The sequence below is a fragment of the Microcebus murinus genome, chromosome 21 (genome assembly GCF_040939455.1).
Source record: "Microcebus murinus isolate Inina chromosome 21, M.murinus_Inina_mat1.0, whole genome shotgun sequence".
Taxonomy (NCBI): domain Eukaryota; kingdom Metazoa; phylum Chordata; class Mammalia; order Primates; family Cheirogaleidae; genus Microcebus; species Microcebus murinus.
The window spans coordinates 16626204-16649012 of record NC_134124.1 but is presented as its reverse complement, the minus strand read 5'-3'; the positions used below and the strand labels follow the sequence as shown (position 1 = coordinate 16649012).

The following is a 22809-nucleotide window of genomic DNA, read 5'->3' as shown; positions in this document are numbered from 1 at the left end:
TTAATATCTCCCTTGTCTCTCTTTTTGTTGTTGTTGTTGATTCTCTTTTTTCCCTTTTTAAAAAATTTTAATAGACTTAGGGGATACAAGTTGAATTCCATTACATGTATATATCGCACAGTGGTGGAGCCTGGGCTCTTGGTGTACCCATCTCTGGGTACCTGGGCCTGGGCTCTTGGTGTACCCATTGCCCGAGTAGTGCACATTGTACCCCGTAGGTAATTTGTCATCCCTCACCTTTCCCAACCTCCCCTCCTGTGAGTCTCCAATGTTCACTACTCTACTCTGTTCGCCCTTGTATGGCCATAGTCTAGCTCCCACTGATAATCCCTTGACTCTTGAAATCCAAGACTCATTGAATCTTAGAACCACAAAGTCTAAGTTTATTTAAAAAAAACACATTAGTGCAAACTTTTTTCTTTTTATTTACCAAGCATCCTACAATTCAGTTCCATCCTGACTGTCTATCTGGGCTTAGCGGCAGACCTTGCAGGTGCGGGGCTCAGCCCCACAAGGCTGCGCCACCTCAGATGCCAGCTGCAAGTCCCGGGCCTCCAGGACTTCTGACCGACGCCCCCCTCCTCATATTTGATAAAGTGGGATAATGGGTCACAGAACTCAGGGAAACACTTTACTGACTGTCACTGGTTTATTGTAAAGGGTACAGATGAACAGCCAGATGCAGAGGTACCTAGGGCAGGGGATGGGGAAGGGTTCTGAGCACAGGAGCTTCTGTCCCTGTGGAGTTGGGGTGTGCCCCACTCCTGGCACACGGATGTGCTCATTTACCCAAAAGGTCTCTAAACCCTGTCGTTTGGGGTTTTTATGTAGGTTCCATTACATAGACAGGATTGATTAAATCATTGGCCACAGGCGACTGAAGTCAATCTCCAGCCCCTCTGCCCACCCTGGACATCTCGGTGGGGTGAGTCAAGGGTGAGGGTCTGAAAGTCCCAACCTTCTCATCACATGGTTGGTTCCTCTGGCAACTGGCCCCCATCCTGAAGTTATCTGGGCACTTACGGCCACCAGTATCTGATGAGCATACAAAATGACACTCTTCTCACTCCCGAGATTCTGTGGGTGTTAGTCGTCAGGAACCAGGGGCAGAGACCAAATGTATGTCTTACGTCACAATATACAAGCCACAGAATGAGGCCACGACACCTTGCCCGCACTGTCAAATCTCCCCCCACACCTCTCCCAGGCCCTCCTCTGCCCTCCCTGCTGAGGCCTCCGTCCTCCGGGCTTTGAGCCACACGGTTCAAGCACTAGAAGGCAGATAAGCAGAGTGGTTAAAATCATGGGCCCTCCACTTCCTGGGTGTGTGACCCTGGGCAAGCACATAGCCTCTCAAAGCGTCAGTGTCCCTATCTGTAAACGGAGATGATAAAACACTCCTCAAAGGGTCACTGTAAACGTTACAGGAAACAAAGCATGTCAAATATAAAATGTGCGGACAAAGGAGGGCTTAGGAAACGATCTCACGGGTGTTACTACCAGAGCCTTAAAACATGGACTCCTAGGTTCTTACAATGCTAGAGTCAGAAGGGAGCAGAGAGAACCCCGACTCCAACCTTTCTTCCCAATTTTTGAGATGACATAACTGAGGCCAGAGAAGAGGACTTGTCCAAGCTCACAGAGGGGACACAGCCCCTTTCTGCACCCCCTCATTTACGGATGAGAAGGGGAGACAAACAAAGGCATTCTCTGCTTCCATGTGAGTTCCTGTCTAGGGAGTGGACATTTGCCTGTTTCTTGCAACATCTAAAGAGCCGTATGAATCCAAAGGTCTGCCCAGAAACAAGTGATGAGGGCCCTGGGCAGCCAATGGGACGGTGCTGGCTTTTCTACCTGCCTGCGTGGGGAGCGCCCCTTCCCCATCCTGCCCTGTGAAAGGCCGCTTTGCCCAAGTGGGGTATTTCCAGCTTTGTGGCTTTCACTTCCACATCTGCCAGGTGGGCGGAGTGTCCTCTTGTGGACGAATCAAATTCCTCCTCGGCACCAACTTCAAGAGGTGAGCCTGGGGTTCAGGGTCCCAGACACACAGGCAGCGGCAGCAGCAGCAGGAGCCTTGGGGAGGAGCCAGAGCCATGGATGACCAGCGCGACCTCATCTCCAACCATGAGCAAACGCCCATGCTGACCCAGCGCCCAGGGGCCCCAGAGAGGTACGTGTGAGCACCAGGGAAGCGCGCAGACCCTGGACTGCACACAGGTGGCGGGAGGCGGGAAGGGGGACTGCCGGGCAGTCACCGAAGGGACGTGTTCGGGCTCGACTCTAACACTTCTTGGGTGATTGTGAGCAAGTCTCTGGCCCACTCTGGGCTTCGGTTCCCTTCGAGCAGGGGTTTGGAACCTTCTTTGCATCAGGCCCCTCCTGAAAATCAGAAGTGAGCCCTACACTCTCTCCCTAGAGCTTTATAAAGTATCAGGAGCTTCACAGAAACCGTCCTCCAAGCTGAGCCAGGAGCCCTAGGTTAGAAACCTTGGATCGAATTTTGAAAATTTCTAGATCCCAACGGAAAAAGTTTCTCCAACGGACCGGTAGGAGCAGCTCTTCACAGAGGAGCTCCCTCCTAATCACCGGGAGTGGGCCTAGGTGTTTGTGCAAGCAGGTGTCTGTGGAGTGGAGCGAGACCGAGGGCTGCCTCACAGAGGGGATGGAGAGATGTTGGGGGTGGGCAAGAAAGGAGGGACGGGCTCTGGCTAAGAGTCTGGGGCCAAGGCTTGAAGTGGTTTGTGCTCCTCTCTGTGCCCTGCTCCCTGCAAGCAGGAGGCCAGAGGACCCCGGAACCCCTCTCCCAGCCCCCAAATGGCCTCACCCATGTGTTTCCTCCCAGAAGGGGCTAGAATACAGCTACCCCAATGCCCTGACTCCCCCAGTCTTCAAAAAGTCGTTTGTGATCTACAGGGACTTACAGCTATAGATGACACCAGCTGTTGCCAGGCAGAAAGGGGTTTGGGAGAGACACTCAGAGATGTCATGGGGAGCCGTGTTCTGGGGGACGAGGTAACCAGATACAGACTATTAGAGCAGCAGCCTGTGAAAACCCCGGGGAATCCCATGGCGAGGAGGGAAGACTCCCTTGTGAGGACTGGGTTCTGGTCCAGGTTCTGCTACTGTCATGTGTGACCTTGGATAAATCACTGCCTCTCCCTGAGTCTCAGTAATAACCACAACAACCATAGCCATACTAGTTCCCATCCACTGTGGACCTGTTGCTAGTCCTCAGTCACTGCTAGTTACTACTATGATTATTTGCCAGACACATAACTAAAGGCTAAACTCAATCTTAATTCTCACAGTCACCCTATGAGTCAGGTACTTTATCTCTTGTTACAGAGGAGGACATTGAGGCTCTTATTGGTAAGAGACTCACCCAAGTTATCACACCTGGTGAGTGCTGGGGGCAGAATTTGAACTCAGGACTAGTCTTATTTCAAAGTGTGAGCTCACTCTTCCATCTGGCCCCTTTTAGAGGTGTGATTTGTGGGGAGGGGAGGTGGGGACCCCTCTGAGCTCAGGTCACCCAGTGAGTTGCAGACCCAGTGGGCTCAGTGTTCAAAGAGGGTGCCCTCTTGTCAATTCCTCATCTGGTTCTCATTTAGTTCAGTTCTGCTTCTAAAATGGGCCCAGCACTGCGTGCTCAGGCCATTCCAGACTGGAGCCTGTTTGGGAGCCTTCTGTGAACACTTCTGCCTGGCAACATCTGTGTCATGATTCCTGCTAGTTCTGGTTGGCTCCTGACTTTGACCAATTACTTTTTTTTTTCTTTAAATATTTTAGGAGGCTGTGCAAAGGAGGAAATAAAGAGAGGGGGTGACAACAGTTGGCACTCTACCAAAACTAGGGGACATTCAAGATTCATAAAGAGGAAGAAACTGAGATGCTAAAGTTAACTATTAGCTCCCCTGAGAATAGTACTAAGGGTTATTTATTTATAGAGTGCTAACAGTGTGCTAGGTATGGAGCCAAGAGCTCTACCCTCCTTATCTTATTCAACAGCCTTAGAGTAGATGTGCTTATTCGTTTTACTCACATGGAGAGCTTGAACCCAGGTGAGACACAAGACGAGGGGTACTTTTCACCATCTTTACAGGCCTGGCCACCCATTCCTTGGAAAAGCCAAGAAGTAAAATTTGTTCTTCTTTCCTGTCTAGTTTCCTCCCTTTTCCCAGGAAGGGTTTTTGCTTTTTCCTTCCAGAATAGCTCTTCCTTGGGCTGGACCTTAGCTCAGAAAGCACGGGGTGGGGGGGAGGGGGAAGCAGAGAGCCAGTGAGAATAAGGCATGCCTGTGATGTCATTCGTTACTAGGCAGAAGGGTCTCCTGGAGTTTCCTAAGCCATCCTGGAGGGTTGCTGGAGTAAGCTGGGTGCAGTCTCATCCCGCCAATTTCCAATAGTGTCTGTCTTAGTCCTTTTTGTGCTGCTATATAGAACAGAATACCAGAGACAGGGTAACAGAAATTTGATTCTCATCGTTCTGGAGACTGGCAAGTCCAAGATCAAGGCTCTGGCACCTGGTGAAGGCTTTTTTTTTTCTTGCTGTGTTCGCACATGGCAGAAGGCAGAAGGGCAAGAGAGAACCAACTCCTCCATCAAACCCCCTTGGGAGGGCACCTAATTCCATTCATGACAAAGGAACCCTCACAGCCCAATTGCCCCTCAATAGCACCACCATGGCAACACCTGAATTTTGGAGGGGGCACATTCTAGCCATAGCAGCGTCCTAGTGGCCCCTCTGCTGGGGTAGGCTGAGAAACAGGTCAGGAACTCTGAGGGTCCTGGGATCCTTACATCCTCCATACTGTAACATGCACATGTGCCCCAAACAGCATCCAGTACCCACAGCTACAAGGACCCCTGAGGTCTGGCCACCCCTCATCGTGCACACGGCAAGCCCAGAGAGCCCAGAGAGAGAGTGAGAAAGTCACACAGGCATCTATACTCCTGTGGAAACCTGCCCCACACTGTGTGGATATTACCATTTGAGAACTTCTGTGGTCACAGTGAGGTCTGGCTTCAAAGAAGAAAGCACCAAATCCTAGAATCGCGGGGGTGAGGGGTACCCGTGTGAGAGACAAGGGAATAGAGGTGTGGAGACTGGCAGGGACTTGCTCAAAGACACGTGAAGAGTCTGGGACAGAGGATGTGCCACGGAGGGGGTGGTGCCTGGCCTGCTCCAGCGACATGGTCCAGCGTTCCCCCACCCCCACCCCCAAAATGTCAAGCCCACTTCTCCTTTTCAGGTGGGCCACACGCTCTGCTGTCCTGGTCCTACTTCCTTCCCCTTTCTCCTTAAATCTGATTCCACAGCCTGGGGGGCGCGGGGGTGGGGGGAAGGGCGGGTGGTGGTGGTGGTGGTTAGGTAGCGGGGTAAAAACCCCCTTTGTCCTTAAACAGTAAGTATATACAATTTTTTAAAGTCAATTAAAAAATAAAACAAGGCTGGGCACGGTGGCTTATGCCTGTATTCCTATCACTTTGGGAGGCTGAGGTGGGAGGATTGCTTGAGGCCAGATAAAGACCAACCTGAACAAGAGCGGAGATCCCATCTCCATAAAAAATAGAAAAATTAGCCAAGCATGGTGGCATGCACCTGTAGTCCCTGCTACTCGGGAGGCTGAGGCAGGAGGATCGCCTGAACCCAGGAGTTTGAGGTTGCAGTGAGCTAGAATGACGCTACTGCACTCTAGCCCAGGTGACAGAGCAAGACCCTATCTCAAAAAACAAAAAGCCCCCCAAACAAAATTCCTTCCCCTTGAAGGCAGTCCTGATCCTCAGGAGATCCCCACGGCAATGGGGACCTGGGGAGACCCTGCGTCTCAACCCCTCATTGCACAGGCAGGACACCAAGGCCCAGAGAGGACAAGGAACTGGTCTCTATTTAGTCTAGGCCCGGGGGGTGGGTGGGCAGAGCTATAGGGTTTCTATTGGGAGGACTTCGGCACGTTAGTGGTTGGAACGGGGGATTAGGGAATGACTTCAAGCTGCATTCCCGTAGCCAGCTTAACGTGTGATTGTTAGGGGTGCCTTAGGGGGCTGAAGGAGAGGGGGGTACGCTCCTCCACTCCCAGCCAACTCCTGGGGCAGCCACATCAGGGGATTCTCCTCTAACCCTTCCCCCCAACCCCCACCAGGAATTGCAACCGCGGAGCGCTGTACACAGGCTTTTCTGTCCTGGTGGCTCTGCTCCTGGCGGGCCAGGCCACCACCGCCTACTTCCTGTACCAGCAGCAGGGCCGGCTGGACAAGCTGACGGTCACCTCGCAGAACCTGCAGCTGGAGAGCCTGCGCATGAAGCTTCCCAAGCGTGCGTGCCCCACCTCCTTCCTGGCATCCCCCGCCCACCCCGCTGTCCCTCACCTTGGAGACCCCACTCTTGTACCCACTGGGCCCACTGTCCTCTGCCTCTAGTCTGAAATTCCAGCCCCTCACTTGGGTCTGGGATCTCAGCCCCTGGACCTGGATGCCCTTCTCCCTGGGCACCAGCACCACACCCAAGTTGTGCTCCCTGTCCCCACAGCTCCCAAGCCTATGAGCAAGATGCGCATGGCCACCCCCTTGATGATGCAGGCGCTGCCCATGGAAGGCCTGCCCCAGGGGGTAAGGACAGCCTGGGCGCTGGGAGGGGACATGCTGTCTAGTCTGCATGGAGGACAGGTGCTGGGGGTGGGGGCAGGGAGGTTCTCTAGGAAGAGCCTAGCTGGGGGGGTCCTGATTGCTGGGGAGGAGTAGGGCGCCCCTCAGGAAGGAGAGGGTACCCCACAGACAAAGAGCCTCTTGGGGCCAGCCCTGGGAGGAAGCCCAGCCCTCTACAGTTTACAAAGTGCTTCTCACTTCCCATAGCATCTTACTGTCCCCGCCCACTCCCAAGGCCCTTGATATCACACACGTCAGTTTTTCTGTTCACAAAACTGCTGTTGACAAAGCCCTGGGCAGGAAAGCTTATGCCAGTTTGACCAGTGAGGGCATTGAGGCAGGAAGGTAAAGGACTTGCTCACACTCATGTTTGGAAGCGGCAGAGATGGGCCCATCGAGTGCCCGGAACTGCAGGCTCTTACCCAGACCCCAGCCGTGGGCTCCCACTCTACACGCCCTCCTCCGAGGCCAGTGCTGGTAACTCTCTGTTCCTTCCTCCCACAGCCTAAGCAGAATGCCACCAAATACGGCAACATGACACAGGACCATGTGATGCACCTGCTCCTGGTAAGTGAGGGAGAGCCAGCCAGGCGGCCCTGCAGCCCCCACAGGGCCCCGGCAAGGCGATCTCCCAAGCCTCCACCACACCTGGCTCATGTAGACTTCAGCACGTGCTCTCTGGATTGTTGAAGGAAAGCAACGGTGGCCTTTAAATGTTATATGGATTCCAGCCTCCCCTCGTGTTTGAGATGGAGAAACTGAGGCCAAAAGCTTGAAAGTGCCTTAAGCAAGACACCCCTTTTGTCCTTCCTAAACTTTTACTACTTGTCTACTCTGCCAGGGACTGGCCCCAGCCCCTGAAGCCACAGGGATCTCAGGCTAGCGTGGGAGACAGACAAGCGACTAGGTGATGAGGGAGGTGCAGGGGGCTTTGTGAGGAAAGAGGCAGAGGACCCAATCTAGCTTGGAACAGCCAAGGAAGTCTTCCTGGAGGAGACCTGAAAGATGAGTAGGTATCTGCAGGGAGAAGCCTGAGGGTTACTGGTAGAGCTGGCCCTGGGTCTTGTGGCTGTGCAACTGAACTGCCCTTACCCTGCCCCTCTCCTCATGGCTGAGGTCCAGGGTCCAGGCTTGGTGCAGCTCGGGTCCACTCCTCAGAATGGAGAGCCAGGGGAATACAGCCTACACATTTCACCTTGCCTGCCGGGGAGCTCTTTTTAACCATGCTTCCTGCCCTGCCACCCTGCAGAGGGCCGACCCCCTGAAGGTGTACCCGCAGCTGAAGGGGAGCTTCCCAGAGAACCTGAAACACCTCAAGAGCACCATGGAGGGCCTGGACTGGAAGGTCAGCAGGTTCTCTGTACTGGAACCCTCTTTCTCCCAAAGTCCCGGGCAAGGCTGGGAAGAGGCGGGCTGAGGAAGCCATTCTCAGGAAGCTGGAGGGGCTTCCAGGACTCACAAAGCCCCAGGCAGCTAGGAGGGCTTGAAGTTGAGGAAATACCTGGACAACTCCCTTGGGTCTTTAAGGGGGAACCAGGCTGCAGCGGGACCCTGGGTTTGGGCCCCAGTCTGGCCCTCTCTTTCTGTCCCCAGGGGCAAAGCCAGGCAGGGCAGGGGCTTGGTGAAGGCTACTGAGCCTGACCCCCAACCTCTGCCCCGTTAGGTCTTTGAGAGCTGGATGCACCAGTGGCTCCTGTTTGAGCTAAGCAAGAACTCCATGGAGGAAAAGCCCACTGAGGTCCCGCCAAAAGGTACAGGGAGCGGGGAGCTTTGGGGTGCCAGGGCTTCTGGGAGCTCCTTCAGAGCTCTCCTGCAGCTGCAGCCGCTGGGCCTTCGGCACTCCCTGACTGAAGCACCGTGGGAACCTCCCATCCTCTCTCCGCTTTCACATCTGTCCCTCCTTCCTGTCCCTTCTTGGTTTGCTGCCCCCTGGGCCCCGTCTTGTCTGTGATCTGCTCTTGCGTGTTCGCTGTAAGGGCCCACGGGTAGAGGCCTCCCCTCGTGAGTGGAGTATGGCACCGCACAAGGCGGCCTGGAGCAAACCCAGCCTGAAACCCACCAGGCAGGAACCTTTGTAATTGCCTTTCCCAACACTAGTCCCACAACTGCAGTGAGGGGCTGAGTTCGCACAGACAGAGAGTAAAGGGGGCCTTGGCATTTCCCACCTCATGGAGAACGTATACCAGGATGTTCAAGGCCTAAACTGCAACCCCCACCCCCCTGCTTTTTTTAAAATGCTGCTATGGTCCAACACAAAGCGCTGTTTTCATCCTGGTGCTGCCTCCAAGTAGCTGTGCAACTCTGGGCAAGTCTCTTCCCTGGGCTTCCGTGTCCTGAAGTGGAGGTCAGAGGCCCACCCTGCCCTGGGCCTCCATTTCTCCATGAGGTTCAGAGAAGGCACCTCACATGTTATCCCGGTCAGCTCCCAGCTGATGCTTGGATCCCCTCCACGACAAATGGTAACCCCATTTCTACTTGGGAACTCCCAGTAACAGGAAGCAGACACACCAAGGCATCCATTGCTTTTCTCTAGAAATCATAATCAGGTACAATTCCAAATTTTGATGGGCTTTAAGTATCAGAAGAAATTGTCAAATTCTGGAGTGAATCAGACACATTGCCATTCACGTCCTCTTTGATCTTGGACCTTGTTGGGCTAGGCCTCAGGCCTCAGCTTTCCCATCTGTGTAATGGGTAGAGTGAGTAAAGCTACTTGGGCAGAAGGCATTAGGCCCACAGCAGTGGTGTGTGTGTCTCTGGCTCTGCTGAGACTGCAGTCCAGAGCCCACTCACTCACTGTGTCTTCATCATGCCTGTCGCTTCAGCACTGACCAAGTGCCAGGAAGAGGTCAGCCGCATCCCTGCCGTCCACCCAGGCATGTTCCGTCCCAAGTGCGACGAGAACGGCAACTATATGCCGCTCCAGTGCTATGGGAGCATCGGCTACTGCTGGTGCGTCTTCCCCAACGGCACCGAGGTCCCCCACACCAGGAGCCGCGGGCACCATAACTGCAGTGGTAAGCAGTGGCCACTGTGCTAGCGAGAGTCGGAGGACCAGACAGGACTAGGAAGGTTGAAGGGCAAGAGGTCCCCTCTGGAGCACATGGGACCAGGACACTTGGAATGGCAGCTCCCGGGGGACAGCCACCGTCAGCATGCGTCTAGCCCTTTGTCCATCCACTCACCAGCGCATTCCTCGTCTTGTCTCACATCCACGCTTGTCGACCTCATTTGTTCATTTATCCTCCAACCTTTCATCTGTGATCTTCGTTCTTCCACGCACCATCCTCCTGCATCCAGGAGTCCTACAGATCTGCACGTCTCCTTTCATCACCGCCTTCCTTGGCCTTGCTCTCCAGAGCCCCCAACCACACCTCTTCCTTGCAGCTGCAGGGGCTTCCTTCCCGGCCTGCTTTTCCAGGCACTAAGCTGCGCTAGTGTGGGAACTGCCCTCAGGCACCTTGGGTGGGGCAGGTGGCACCGCAGGGAATGATGGATTCACTGCTCCTTTGCAGAGCCACAGGACATGGAGGACCTGTCTTCCGGGCTGGGCCTGACCAAGCTGGAGCCGAACCTAGGTAAGGGCCCTGCAGAGAGGGATCTGGTGGCCAGCAGCTGATCCCCAGCGGGGCCGGTTCCCTCGCTGGCAGAAGAGGGAGCATGACCCCAGCCGTTCCCTGACATCCTTGGCAAAACCAATGCATAGATGAGGAACAGGGTTGTGGGGGGTACGTGAATCCATGAAGGTATTTGTCCTCGAACAGGGGGCAGTGGAGGGTGGACAGGCCTAGACTCTGCAGACCCAGGATGCTGGGAAGGGGCAGGGACAATGAACGGGTGACCCCAACCTCAACTTGCTGCTTCCCTCTCCACAGTCGTGGTGTGAGAACAACAGAGGCGGTCTCCAGTACCCAGCCAGCCCTGCGCGACCACAGCTTTCTTGTTCCCCTCTGCCCCCCAACTCTAGCCCCTCCCTCACTTCCCACCCTGCCACCCTGCCCCTCATTCCATGAGACTCTGGCGCCTGGCTCTCCGTCTTCCTCGGACATGACAAATCAAGTCACAACAGCACAGAGGCAGCAGGGCCCTGCTGCCCAACCCTCACCTGTCAACAGAGACACAAAGCCTGAGGTGGACTGAAAGCTAGGTAGACCCCCATTCCTGACATCACAGCAGCCTCCAACATGGGGCTCTGAGATCCCATGGACGAGGTGGAAAGGCACAGGGAAAAGGGACAACCCTACCCCCAACCCCAGGCTGGACACATTTGCTGCCCACCTGTCCCCTCTGGCCTCAGCTTTTCCAGCCTGGATGAGCTACCCTCTCCCCTCTCCCTGGCATCACTCCCCAAGGAGAGCTCAGCCTCTCCACCCACAACCCTCCTCACTCTCTGCCAACCCGAGTGCCCTCTGCTCAGCCAGCTTGTCATCACCCTCAGGGCCACAGCTCAAGTAACAATAAAAGGTAGTGAGTAGAACACTCTGGCTCTTGGCTCTTCCGTTGGTATCTGGATTGTTTGCCCCAAGGAGATACACAAAGGCCCCAAATTCAGTCATCTGGTGGGAGAACGCAGCCCAGGGAGCCCAGACAGAGATGTCCATGGGGCTGTAGTCTTTGGACAGACATATCTGGCTGCATGTTACACACACACACACACACACACACATACACACACACATACACACACACACACACAACACACACACACTCTCTTCACTCCCAAAAAGAAATAGGCTCTTGCCTACAGTGTTTTAAGCACAAGTTCCTCTTGGTCAAGCTTTCATTTTCCCATGTCCCCAATTTCATTTTCTATACTAAGAACGGTTCGAGTGGGATAACAGATGGCAACCGACGTGGGGCCCCCGTGTCAGGGACGGACAGGAAGTGGGGGACTGTGCAGAACCGGGTGCCCATGCCCGCCCGAGGGGCCGGCTGCTCTTCAGCTCTCACCGGCTGCTGCCGGGAGAAAGTGCAGGCCCTGTTGCCAGATTTGTTGACCTTTCGAGAGGAGCCAGAAATCCAGAATGTCAGTGAAATTGCTCCATTTTTAAGTTTAAAGACTTACTGTGAGTCAGTGAGGACACTACTCTGCAGCCTCTGTTCCAGACCAGCAGGCTCGCAGGGAGAGGCTACGGCGGGGAGGGCCCGGCCTACGGCCCTGGGTCGAGGGCGCAGCTGGAAGCGAGCGGGGTCTCCAGCCCAGCATTCTTTCTCTGCACTGCCCCGGCCGTCTCTAGCAAGGAGCTAAGAGCTTTGGAGAGAAATCTCCAGGACCTCTGGTAACTCCATACTGCTCTGGGCCCAGGGAAGCGAGCCTTTGCATTTTCAGGCTGGAACAGCAAGAGACACCCTTTGCTACCCCCTAGCCAGCTCCATCCACACCCAAGCCACCGCCAAGTCCTGTGGACATCACCTGACATGTCTTTCCAGCTCATCCCCGTCTCGCCCTCGCCACCGCAGAACCAGCGCTACTCCTCCCGGGCTTTCCTGCTGTTGCTGTGCCTGCCACAGCTACCCTCCCCCACGCGCCTCCAAAGCCGGCCCCCTAGGTGGCTTCTGATGTCCCCTTCCAGTTTTTGCCTCTGGGTGTTTGCATGACCTACTCTGGATTCGGAAGCCAACCGTGACCCTCCTTCAGTTCTCCTTTAGCTCAGATGCCACCTCTTCCAGGATGCCTTCCCCACCCATGCAGGACCCTGGGGGCCTCCCCTGTCTTTCTCTGGCAAACTGCCTGTCCCAGCTGCCACAGAATCCCAGAGCCTAGATATGCAGTCAAGAAGGAATCCTGGGCGCTGGCCAGACTGCCCGTTCCAAGAGCAAGCCACTGCAACGCGTTTGCCCCAGATGCACCGGAACTTGCACATCTCCCTCAAGTCTTTTATTTTCTGAGTTAAAAAAAAAAAAAAAAAAGCCAACACAACCGAAAAAACTGACAAAAGGAGGACAAAGCCTCGGGATGAGCCAGAGACCACATGGCAGGACACGAGCTGCAGGTCGGGCCTAGCTGGGTCTGCAGAGACTTCCTTGGGGGCCAAAGTCCCGAGGCCTTGGGCATTTGGGGTTTGCCAGGGGAGAGGTGTGTCATTTAAAAAAATATATATACTGTACACATCTATACGAAGCGCCCTGTGCTGGGGCAGGTGGGATCAAGGTCGCAGAAGCTGGGCCCACTTTCTTCTGGGACCAGCCTCCCTGCAGGCTTGCTGGCTTGGCCAGCACGGGGACCTGCAGCTGGCTGTCTTCTTCTCAGGGAAGGGAAGTTAAAAATTCAGTTCCAACCCATGGCGGGCAGAGGTAGGCCAAGGTCAGAGGCGTGGGATGGTCACCACTCGGCTAAGAGATCCCTGGGGGAAGGAAACACATTCAGATGTAAGATTTTTTGACCTTTTCCTCCATCAAGGACAATCAAACTTGGCATCTCCAATGCAGGGGAGGGGCATTCACTAACCACAGTGGCCACTGTTTAGCGCTTAGCACGCCCTGGGAATTGGGCTGAGCGCTTCAGTGTTCAGCGCTGCGTGAGCCCTACCACCAGCCCAGGGGGCAGGTTCTGTGTGAACCCCCATTTACAGGAGGCTGGGGGACACGGGCCAGCACAGCCAGTGGAGCAGCTAACTCTGTCACCACCACCTGGCGGGGCCTTTCCTCCATAGCCAAGCAGATCATTATGATGGCTCATCCCCAGCAAACCACCTTCCTTCCCGAGAGGAATGTCCCCAGGTTACAGGATGGTAAGGAGAGAAACCACCCGCTAAGGCAAGCACGGCGCCTTCACTTAGGGTACACTTGGCACTGATCGTTGCCCTTACAGTTCTGGATCCTTCTGCTGCTGCAGTGCCAGCTCCAGGTATCAGCCCACGGGCCCCACAGGAATGGAACCCCTTTCCCACCGATGAGGTCCGCCTGGCTCTCTGGGGCTGCCAGAGCTGCCCTCCCACCCCGGATGCCCAGGGATGGCCTGGACGCGTACCTGCGCCTGGTGCCTGCGCCCTCACACGGTCAGCTCTGCTGTCTTCTTCTGCGAGGAGAGAAGTGTGAGCGGCTCAGACCTGCAGCTCCTCCCACCCGCTGCTGCCCCCACCTCCTGAGTACTGGCGGCTCCCCCAGAACAGACACGGGGACTGCAGGGACCCTGGAGGGCAAGGCAGTGCCTCACGTGTCCTCCAGGAAGGAGCCCAGGGCTCGCAGCGAGAGGTGTTCAGCTCTGAACACAGCTGCAACCCTGCCGGCCAAGGTGACTTCAGCTGCGCCTACGGTGCCGGGCCCCGGGCTGGAAAGGCAGCCCCCGTTCAGAGCACCAGGCTTTGCCACCCATGCCGTGGACACGCGCACGTGTTCCTCCAGTGGGAAACCCTGCCAGGCGGGACACAGCCCAGGTAGGGTCTCCTCTCACCTGCAAACTGCAGGAGCCTACTGGTCTCCCTGTCCCTGGGACCTCTCCTCGCCCCGCCCCCGTCCCAACACCCTTCTTCCTCACACACAAGACACTTCCACATGCTCAGAGGAGGGGACATGCCTCTTTCCTAGTGTGTCACAACTCACGCGGGCCCCCACCAGACCCACAGCACGGAAAGTGAGCAGAGACTGGATCCGGCATGTGGCAAGAGCTAACATTCACCCTGGGGACTCGGTTTGGGTTCCTTTTCTGGCCTGAGGACCCCCCCCTCCACCCCCAAATCACTCTACCTTTTTCTTCTTTTTCTTCTGGAATGGTAATTCAGGGTCTTTGGTTGAGGTCTTTTTTGCTTTCTTCTTCTTTTCCTTTTTATCCTTATCTTTTTTTTCTGAGGGAAGAAGGTAAACTTCCTGAGCAACAGATGGTGGTCTTAAGTGTTGGCATCAATGTCAGGAGGCACCCTGGGGCAGGGCTCCAGGGACCCTACACCGCATCCTGCCAGCTCTGCCCACACCACGGGGAGCCATGCCATGGTGACCATCCCAAGGCCAGCATGCCTGCCCCTCGGAGGCCAGCCTCATGACTTCTGTCCCATCCATAGACCATATGGACAGGTACTATTTTTTTTTTTTTTTGAGACAGGGTCCCACTCTGTTGCCAGGGCTACAGTACAGTGGCATGATCATAACTCACTGCAGCCTTGAACTCCTAGGCTCAAGTGATCCTCCTGCCTCAGCCTCCCAATTAACTGGGACTACAGGCACACCCCACCACGCCTGGCCAATTTTTAAATTTTTTTTTGTAGAGGCAGAGTCTTGTTATGTTCCTCAGGCTGATGTCAAACTCTTGGCCTCCTGCTTCAGCCTCCCAAACTGGTAGGATGACAGGTGGGGACCATGGTGGCTGACTTGGATGGACTATCATTTTTATTTAAATTAACTCACTTCTAAAAACTCCTGCACATTTATTTAAAAATGACACTACCAGCAGGGTGTGGTGGTTCACACCTGTAATCCTAGCACTCTGGGAGGCTGAGGCGGGAGGATCGTTTGAGCTCAGGAGTTTGAGACCAGCCTGAGCAAGAGAGAGACTCTGTCTCTACTAAAAATAGAAAATTAGCCGGGCATGGTGGCACATGCCTGTAGTCCCAGCTACTCGGGAGGCTGAGGCAGCAGAATTGCTTGAGCCCAGGAGTTTGAGGTTGCTGTGATTGAGGCTGACGCCATGGCACTCTAACCACTCTAACCTGGGCAACAGAGTGAGACTGTCTGAAAAAAAAAAAAGGACACTACCTATCCATACTAGAAATGGGAATCTAGCACAGTTCTGAGCACCAAGGGGCTGCACGTCCTGCCCCAAGGGTGCCTGGCTCTCGCTCTAGAATGAGCTGATTCTCTGGGCATCTACGCAGCCTCATTTACCTCTTCACCACCACCCAGGGTAGTGCCCAGGTGCTGCCTACATCTGTGACTCTGAGCGCCTCTACTGCTGAACCATGGTTTTCTACCTAGAAAATGGGAATGAAAAATGACCTGCTGGACAGGGCTGGCATGAGCATTAAATGAGGGCCTACTATGTGCAGTCTGGCACAGAGCTCAGTAGGGGCCACTACTACTACTGAGGGAAAGGGAAACTGATGTCTAGAGAGGACAGGGCTCGGGATCAGGAGTCAGGCATTCTGGTTCCTGGTCCCTTGTGTACCCAGGGAGCTGGCGGAGAAGCAGGATCTCCCAGAATCTGCTGACTTGGCCTGAGGGGAGAGAGGACACGATTCCCTGTCCTTGCTTCGGCTACAGCCTGAGCTTGGGGCTTCCAAAAGCCTGAAGCTGAAAACGTGACTGCTGGGTGCCGAGAGTGAGCACGCTGGGCTCTGGGAGCAGGCCATGCTCTGGAGCCTCTGACGCGCTGGCCCAGACGCTCTGGAATCTGGCTCTGGCTCTGCCGCTAGCTGGCCCCTGGGCCTGGACAAACGACTGCTCAGCCTCTCCCTTCTATGAGAGGAAGGAGACCAGGTGCTGGCTGGGGGCCCTCCTGCACCAGTGGGGTACCCAGCAGCCCTTGGCATGGACTGGGGAAACGAAGTCACTTACTCTTGTCGGATTTCTTCTTCTCTTTCTTGGTCTTTGGGCTGCTTTGATCGCCACCCTCCACCTTCACCGCCCCCTTCGGAAGCTCCCCTTTTGGCTTGTCCTTGCCCCCCTGAGAGCCAGGAGACCCTTTCCCCTTCTTCTCCTTGACATCACCACTTGATTTGTCTTTCTTTGCTTTCCCCTTGGAAGTCACGGAGGCCTTTTCCGGGGACACAGCGCCCTCCCCGCCTTCCCCAGCGGCCAGCTGTTTCTTCTTCTTGCTCTTGGGGGCCTTGGTAGCCAACTGGTCTCCTGACGGCTTCCGTTTGCGGCCCTTCTTACTGCTCTCCTTGGTGGCATCTGTGGCCTTCTTCTTTTCCTGCTCTAGCAGCTCTGCGAGGACCTTCGCCACCGAGGCCTGCACCTGGGCCTCGCTGAGGGGCCAGGACTCTCCCAGGAGACGCTGGGTGATGTCGTTCTGCAATGCCAGCGTTGACGCCTGGGGGTTCCCCGCCCCCTTCTTGGGCTTTCGGGGCTTCTGAGATGTGGCGCCTGAAGTGGCCTCTTTTTTGCCTATGGAGAGAGAACTTGGGGTTACGGATCTGGGAGAGTTGGGGGACAGATCTTATGTTATGTGAGAGCTTAGGGGGAGCAGCTCCACCTTTTCCTACGGCGGCACAGATGGGGGGACAGCAAGGCCCAGCAGTCACTCTGCCCCACCCTGTCTCCTAAGCTCACACCTTTCTCCTAGCTGCACTCCCTGATCTCACTTCTAACTTAGAGCTTTTTCCTTCTGTCACCAAAAACTCCCCTTGAGTTAGGGTTGGGGACAGAAAACGACTCTAGAATGTGAATGAGAGCCTGAAATCTGTCAACAAGATGAAAGGTCAGGGAGATGGCGTCCAGAGCTGGGAGGAAGGGGACCTGGTTCTGCCAACTTGCCATGTGACTCTGGTCAGGACCCAGCTCCTCCCTGGGTCTCAGTTTCCCTGTATGCAAACTGAGAGTTAGATGAACAGGGAGGCCCCCTACTACACACGGTAGGTTTATAATCAAATGAAGGCCATGCAGACACTCAACTCATGCCCACCCACACGAGGCCCTCCTGGCTCGGGGTCCGGTGGGCTGGGGGCGCTGTGAGCAGTGCATATGCACAAGGTGGCTGACTAAGCAGGTTTGCTGCCTGCCAGAGCGGCTTCTGGTGCAGCCTTTGTTTAGAATTTTCCACGCCTCTGCTTGCCTTTGATAATTGTGTGCTGACTACGTGTGTAAAAAAAACCTTCCACAGCCCCCTCTAAAATGTCTCCTTGTCGCACCCGCCTCTCACAGAGAGCGCGCTGGGGAAGAAAGTGAGCAACGACTCCTCTTCTGACCCAGCACGGGGCAGGCCGCAGCCAAGAGCTCAGGACTGGGTCCCATCCCTGCCTTAACTTCCCAGGTGACCCAGGCAGGCATCTGCCCCTTTCTGGGCCTCAGGGCCACAAAGCTCCTACACAGCAGGCTCTGAAAGGTGGCCCAGTGCTTTGGCCCTGGAGGTGTTCGTCTTAAAGAGGGGCCCAGGTGGGCACTCCGTGTCACACAGGCTTGGGGCTGCTCCCTGCAATGTGCACTGAGCCTGACAGCGCCCCTCAGCACCGCGCAGGGTCTCCAGCAGCTTCTGGCTCCACAGCCATGGTGGACCAGGGGAAGTGGGCAGGGCAGGCTGAGCAGAGGGCCCCGGGATGGATGGAGGCCCAGTTCTGTCCTTTGGTGATTCCCCATGAGGGCAGGAGCTGTCTGGAGAGGGGATGGGGAGGGCACAGTTGGCCCTGGCAATCTCTTTCCCCAGAGCCCACTTCTCTGCTTCTTGTCTGCAAACACCCCAGGACACCAGGCTAGGGAACCTCTAGCGCTATCTCAGGTGTGCCCATTTGAGATACTTGTTTCTCAGCTCTGGCAAAATCAGGGGATAGTGGATGCCCCAGGCTGGGTGACTTGAGTACTCCAGTCTGCCCTCCAAATAGCATGTGACTATTTTCTATGCAGGCCATTCCTTGATACAGACTGGATGCACCAAACTCTGCTGTGTCTGGTTAAGACACAGAAGGCCCGGAGTGGCCAGGGGCTTGTCTAAGGCTTTACAGCGAGTCAGAACAGCCCTGGGGCCACTCCATTGCTGGCGTCTCTTCCATGTGCTGGAGATTCCTCCAAACATGGCTCTCAGCCTTTTGTCTGCTACCCTCCAAGTCCCCACACTGTGAGCCCATTCGCTGGGAAGAAAAGGTGACAAGGATGGCCAGAGAGAGCCAGGACCTACTGCACAAGCCAAGGTGCAGCTTCTGCTAAGGCAGGGGTTATCCTACCGGTAGACCAGCATCCCCAGGGGTGGATAAACGCCAGCCTCCAGCCTGTCCCGGACCATGGCAGCTGGACACCTGGGCGCGGGGCCCCACCTACACTTTGAGGAGCACCTCTGGGCCCAGTGCACAGCCATAGGTCTCACTCTCTCCAGCCAGACAGGACCACGTTGGTGGGACTGTTGCTTTGTCCCTCCATGGCCTGCTGTGTCCCTCTTACAGCCCTCAACTCACCTGTTTTAGGGGACGTGATGCCTGCTGCCTGTTGGGGCTCAGCCTCCCGCTTGCCATCTGGGTCGTCTTTGATAGCCGGAGCAGAGGAGACTGAGGGGTTGGAGTCTGGCCTGGGAGTGGCCTTTGAGGCCTGGGAATTGGCTGGGGTTAGTCCAGGGGTCACATAGCCTGAGAGGAGAGACTGAAGAAGCCCAGTGTGAAAGAGGCCGCAACCCCATCTCACCCCACCCAGCCCGAGGCGTAGTCTGCAGCGAAAAACAGGTAAGGGACTAGGATGGGTCCTGCCCAGTCAGTGCAGAGTGGGTGGGCACTTAGGCCCAGAGGGGGACCTCCTGAACTGTTTGAATTAATAAACTTTTTTTTTTGAGACAGAGTCTCACTTTGTTGCCCTGACTAGAGTGCCATGGCGTCAGCCTAGCTCACAGCAACCTCACACTCCTGGGCTCAAACGATCCTTCTGCCTCAGCCTCCCAAGTAGCTGGGACTACAGGCATGCACCCGACTTTTGGTAGAGATGAGGTCTCGCTCTTGCTCAGGCTGGTCTCAAATTCCTGAGCTCAAGCAATCCGCCCGCCTCAGCCTCCCAGAGTGCTAAGATTACAGGCGTGAGCCACCGTGCCTGGCCTGAATTAATGAACTTTTTAGAAAGACACATTTAAAAAGAAAATGTCTTATTATTAATGCAAACAGAAAATCACTAGTGCTTGCCACATATAGATACCTTAAGAGAAATCTGTTAAAGAATGTTTTTTGTAGGGTATCACCTAGAATCAAAGTCAATCCTTTCTACTGAGCCCCAGTGTTAAGTACTCAGAGGGTTAAAGTACTCGTGGCTCTACAATGAATAGAGCCCTGGAGGAGGAAACAGCTTGGCTGTATTCTTCTGGCTGAGCCACACCCAGTGCCCTGCAGACATGACCTTGCCCCAGGCTTCTGGGAAGAGGGAGGGCCCAGTCCCCTGACTTGAGGGACCAGGTGGATGGCAGCCGGGCCTGGTGCTCTAGCCCCAAGACTTTTGAGGTTGCCAGTCCTCTCCTTTGTAGTTACCTGGGAAGGTGCCACCACCTCATCCTCGCTGGAGTCTGTGGTCTCCTCCACCAACGTCTCCCTGCTGGAGGTGGCTGGACCTACAGGAGAAGCACAGGTATCCTGTTGGCAGTCTTAGGGCGCCCCTGCCAACTAGGCAGGGAAGACCCTTCAGGAGGGCTCCATGATGCCCCGGTCTCCCTGTAGGTTCCTCACCCTCCTGCCCAAGGCTTCTTATTGCTTCTCACAAAATTCAGTGCTGTTCTGTTCACAGCATTTTAGGTGAGACACCTGAATGCCAAAACCTTCATTTCTAATTCTCGAGGCCCTGCTTACATTTCCCTGCTCTCCCCTGCAGGGGAGGCAAGGCCCTGAAGCTTCGAGGAATCAGAGAAGGAAGCCTGGTATCAAAAAGCTGAGTGGCCACACAGCAAAGCCAGGTCTCTGAAACCATCTGGTCGGACTCCCGCACGGAGCTGCATGGGGGGAACTGGGGCCCAGGGCAGGAGGACCTGCCTAAGGTCGCAGAACAAATTGAGATGCAGAGCCGAGGCCAGAGCCCAGGGCCCCACCAGGCTGTGTCTCATCCCTCTCCTGGCACCCTCACCTGGCCGCTGGGCCGACTTGGCCATCTGGGGCCCTTCAGCATCCTCCTCGCTCCCTGAAGAGCTGTCGCTGTCCTCACTGTCATCTGAGCTCCCAGGGGCTTTGGCCTTGGGGTGGCCCAAGGGAGCAGTTGTGGCCTGCTGGCTGTCAGGAAGCTTGGGTTTTCTGGGATTGCTGGTCACTCCGGTCTGGACAGGGATGCTCTGGGAACCCATCACAGGGAATGTTCCTACAGCACTGTCAACCTCATTTAGTGAAAGGAGAGAGTGGAAAAATTAGGGTAAGAAAGTTCTGGTCCTTCCTGAACACTCCAATAGGGCTAGGCACCATGTTAGGCGCATCATACATTTGCTCCTTCTCACGTGACTCTCCAAGAGCATACTGTAAATTCCCTCACACAGACCAGGCCGCTGGGGCCTGGGCAGGTGAACCAAGTGCCAAGGTCACAGGCAGGCAGGTGGTGGTGCAGGGTTCAAGGCCATGCCTGTGCCTTTCCCTTCCATATTCTGCAGCAGGGCCAAAAGATGATCCCAGCCTGGCCTTCGGGAGCAGGGCAGGGTGGGCCTGCTTCCCCTAGCCCCCAAGCTCACCCCACTTGAAGCCTGGGTCCTGCCAATAGGAGGCTGGGACTCCTGGCTTCCTGGCAAGGACCTGGGTCAGGGGGAGGGAAGCTCGGTTCCTCTTTGTCACCTGTGGGCAGCAAGAGGCAGCCTTGAGACTCACGGGTTCCTGGGGCATGCCATCTATGCCATACCCTGGCCAGGTCCTGTCTGGGTAGCAGGAGCCATGAGGCTGGGATAGGGGACTGAAGGGCAGTCAAAGGGGCAATGTCACCACCTATGCAACAAAATTGGTGGCAGGCTTCAGGTTATGAGCAAATCACGTTGTTCTCAAAGAGTACAAAGACCCAGTGGAGGGAAGCAGCTTAGGCCCCACCGGGGCCACATCGCTCAATCTGAGTCTTCACTGGGGACAAATCTCTAGCCTGGTGGTCCCCCCGCTGGTGCCACTCCTACTTTATACCCACCAGTGTCAGGACAAAAGAAACCGGCGTGACCCCTCCCTGAGGGCCTCTGGGTCTCCCACTTCCCTGCAGATGTGGCGCAGCCCTCACTGTGGCCTGTGCCCTTCTCCTTGCTGCTCTAGCCAGCTGTTCCCCAAGTGTGTCTCTGAGGGCCCTGGCACCTGCCGCTTCCCTGCCTGGAGGGTGCCTGGCTCATCCTGTGACTGCTGCTTCCCCAGCTTCGCTGTCACCACCTTGGGAAGGCCTTCCTGCCCATCTTTCTAAAGCAAGTCACCCCTTTATTCTCTAGCGTACACCGCTTCCTTCAAAGCTCCTACCAGCTGTGAGTATTGTACTTATATTCTGGTTTCCCTGTGTAATGGCTGCCTCCCTGCTGGCCTGGGAACTCCACGAGGGCAGGGCCCTCCCTGTCTTATTGCTGCGGGTTCCCCAGTGCCCAGCAGGGACAGATGCTCAGCACCATCTGCTGGCTGCAGGGCCTAATGGACAGCCACGGCCCAGCCACCCACCCAGCTCTCAGGCTCCTACAAGCTCTTCTTGGGCTGGAGTGCGTGGTGCATGGATGGCACACCACCTCTCTGAGCAGGGGATGTCCGCCCCCCATTAATAGGGTTAATGGGCCATTAACCCTACCCTGTCCAGCTTTTAGATTTAGGCACAGAACAAATAAAAATGCACTGAACATGGTGAAGGCTAGGAAGAATGTTAAAGTCACTATTATAAATGCTAAACACGGCAACTTTTGCTCATGGCATTTCAAAACCAGGAGGAAAACAAAAATCAAAAAGCCCAACCATGTTGGAAAATCTGATGAGGGACTCAAGGTGCAGGGCTGGCTCCACTCGGAGGTTGTATTCCCAGATTTCTCTTCCTGACAACTCAAAGGCAATTCAGGAAGCTGGCACCAGGGCTGTAGCCAGAAGGCCAGGAGGGCCTCTGGCCACAGAGGTGACAGTGGTAGTAGTGGCCCTCCCTCGCCCAGCAGGTGGTACCTGAGTGGCCGGTCCCTGCTGTCTCTTGCCGTCTGATCCCCGGCTGGACTCCTTGCTGTTGCTGGCCCCAGCAATGTTGGCTTTGGGGTTTGTCCTTGGGTGAGTGGCGGACGCGGTCACGTTGGCTCTAATGGCTGCAATGGAGTAGGATGGCGGCACGTCAGGGCACAGAGGCCCCACAGCCACCTTAGCAGTGACAAAAACCTGATTTGCCAGCCCTTCCTGGGGACCTGGCACTGTGCTCAAGGCTACAGAGGTAGAAGCTTGTTTGTTTCCCTCCCCAAGCCTCCTGGGTAAGAGATGTCACCATTTGACAAGGCCCAGGGAGCTCAAGGGGCTGCTATGGCAGTGACCCCAGGCTTTCCCTTCCCCTTTCTCGGCTGGCCAGGCTGCTACTCCTGAGCCACAGGCTGGAGCACTGGTGCCAAATGACTCTCTCTGCAGTTAAAACAGTCTCTCCCGAGAGTCCCCTGGTTACCTGC

General features: G+C 55.5%; 2 protein-coding genes across 3 annotated transcripts in view; one reads left to right on the top strand and one right to left on the bottom strand.

Moving 5' to 3' along the window:
• The first annotated feature begins 1881 nt into the window (after positions 1-1881).
• CD74 (CD74 molecule) lies at positions 1882-11121 on the top strand. Of its 2 annotated transcripts, XM_012791004.2 has the most exons (9): positions 1882-2170; positions 6143-6315; positions 6529-6608; positions 7149-7211; positions 7894-7989; positions 8308-8395; positions 9470-9661; positions 10160-10222; positions 10520-11121. In XM_012791004.2, the coding sequence occupies exons 1-9, from the start codon at positions 2094-2096 to the stop codon at positions 10528-10530; spliced, it is 843 nt and encodes a 280-aa protein (XP_012646458.1). In that variant the 5' UTR covers positions 1882-2093; the 3' UTR covers positions 10531-11121. The 2 variants fall into 2 exon arrangements, with proteins under 2 accessions (XP_012646458.1, XP_012646462.1); XM_012791008.3 differs by lacking the exon at positions 9470-9661.
• The window catches only part of TCOF1 (treacle ribosome biogenesis factor 1), a 39122-nt gene continuing 27273 nt past the window's right edge, over positions 10961-22809 (bottom strand). Inside the window, exons 18-25 of the mRNA XM_012790976.3 lie at positions 22328-22461; positions 20313-20556; positions 19727-19806; positions 18680-18860; positions 16131-16682; positions 14331-14428; positions 13615-13662; positions 10961-12988 (exon numbers count right to left, since the gene is read on the bottom strand). Coding sequence (XP_012646430.2) covers positions 13636-13662; positions 14331-14428; positions 16131-16682; positions 18680-18860; positions 19727-19806; positions 20313-20556; positions 22328-22461 — 1316 coding nt within the window. The 3' untranslated portion in view covers positions 10961-12988; positions 13615-13635. The remainder of the gene's footprint in view (positions 12989-13614; positions 13663-14330; positions 14429-16130; positions 16683-18679; positions 18861-19726; positions 19807-20312; positions 20557-22327; positions 22462-22809) is intronic.

What these genes read in the sequence shown, in the direction of transcription:
- CD74 (XM_012791004.2), top strand. Translation starts at nt 2,094, where the DNA reads ATGGATGACCAGCGCGACCTCATCTCCAACCATGAGCAAACGCCCATG. An exon ending in TGGAAGGCCTGCCCCAGGGG is followed by an intron (nt 6,609 to 7,148) that starts GTAAGGACAGCC and finishes TTCCTCCCACAG; the next exon opens with CCTAAGCAGAATGCCACCAA. An exon ending in CGGGCACCATAACTGCAGTG is followed by an intron (nt 9,662 to 10,159) that starts GTAAGCAGTGGC and finishes GCTCCTTTGCAG; the next exon opens with AGCCACAGGACATGGAGGAC.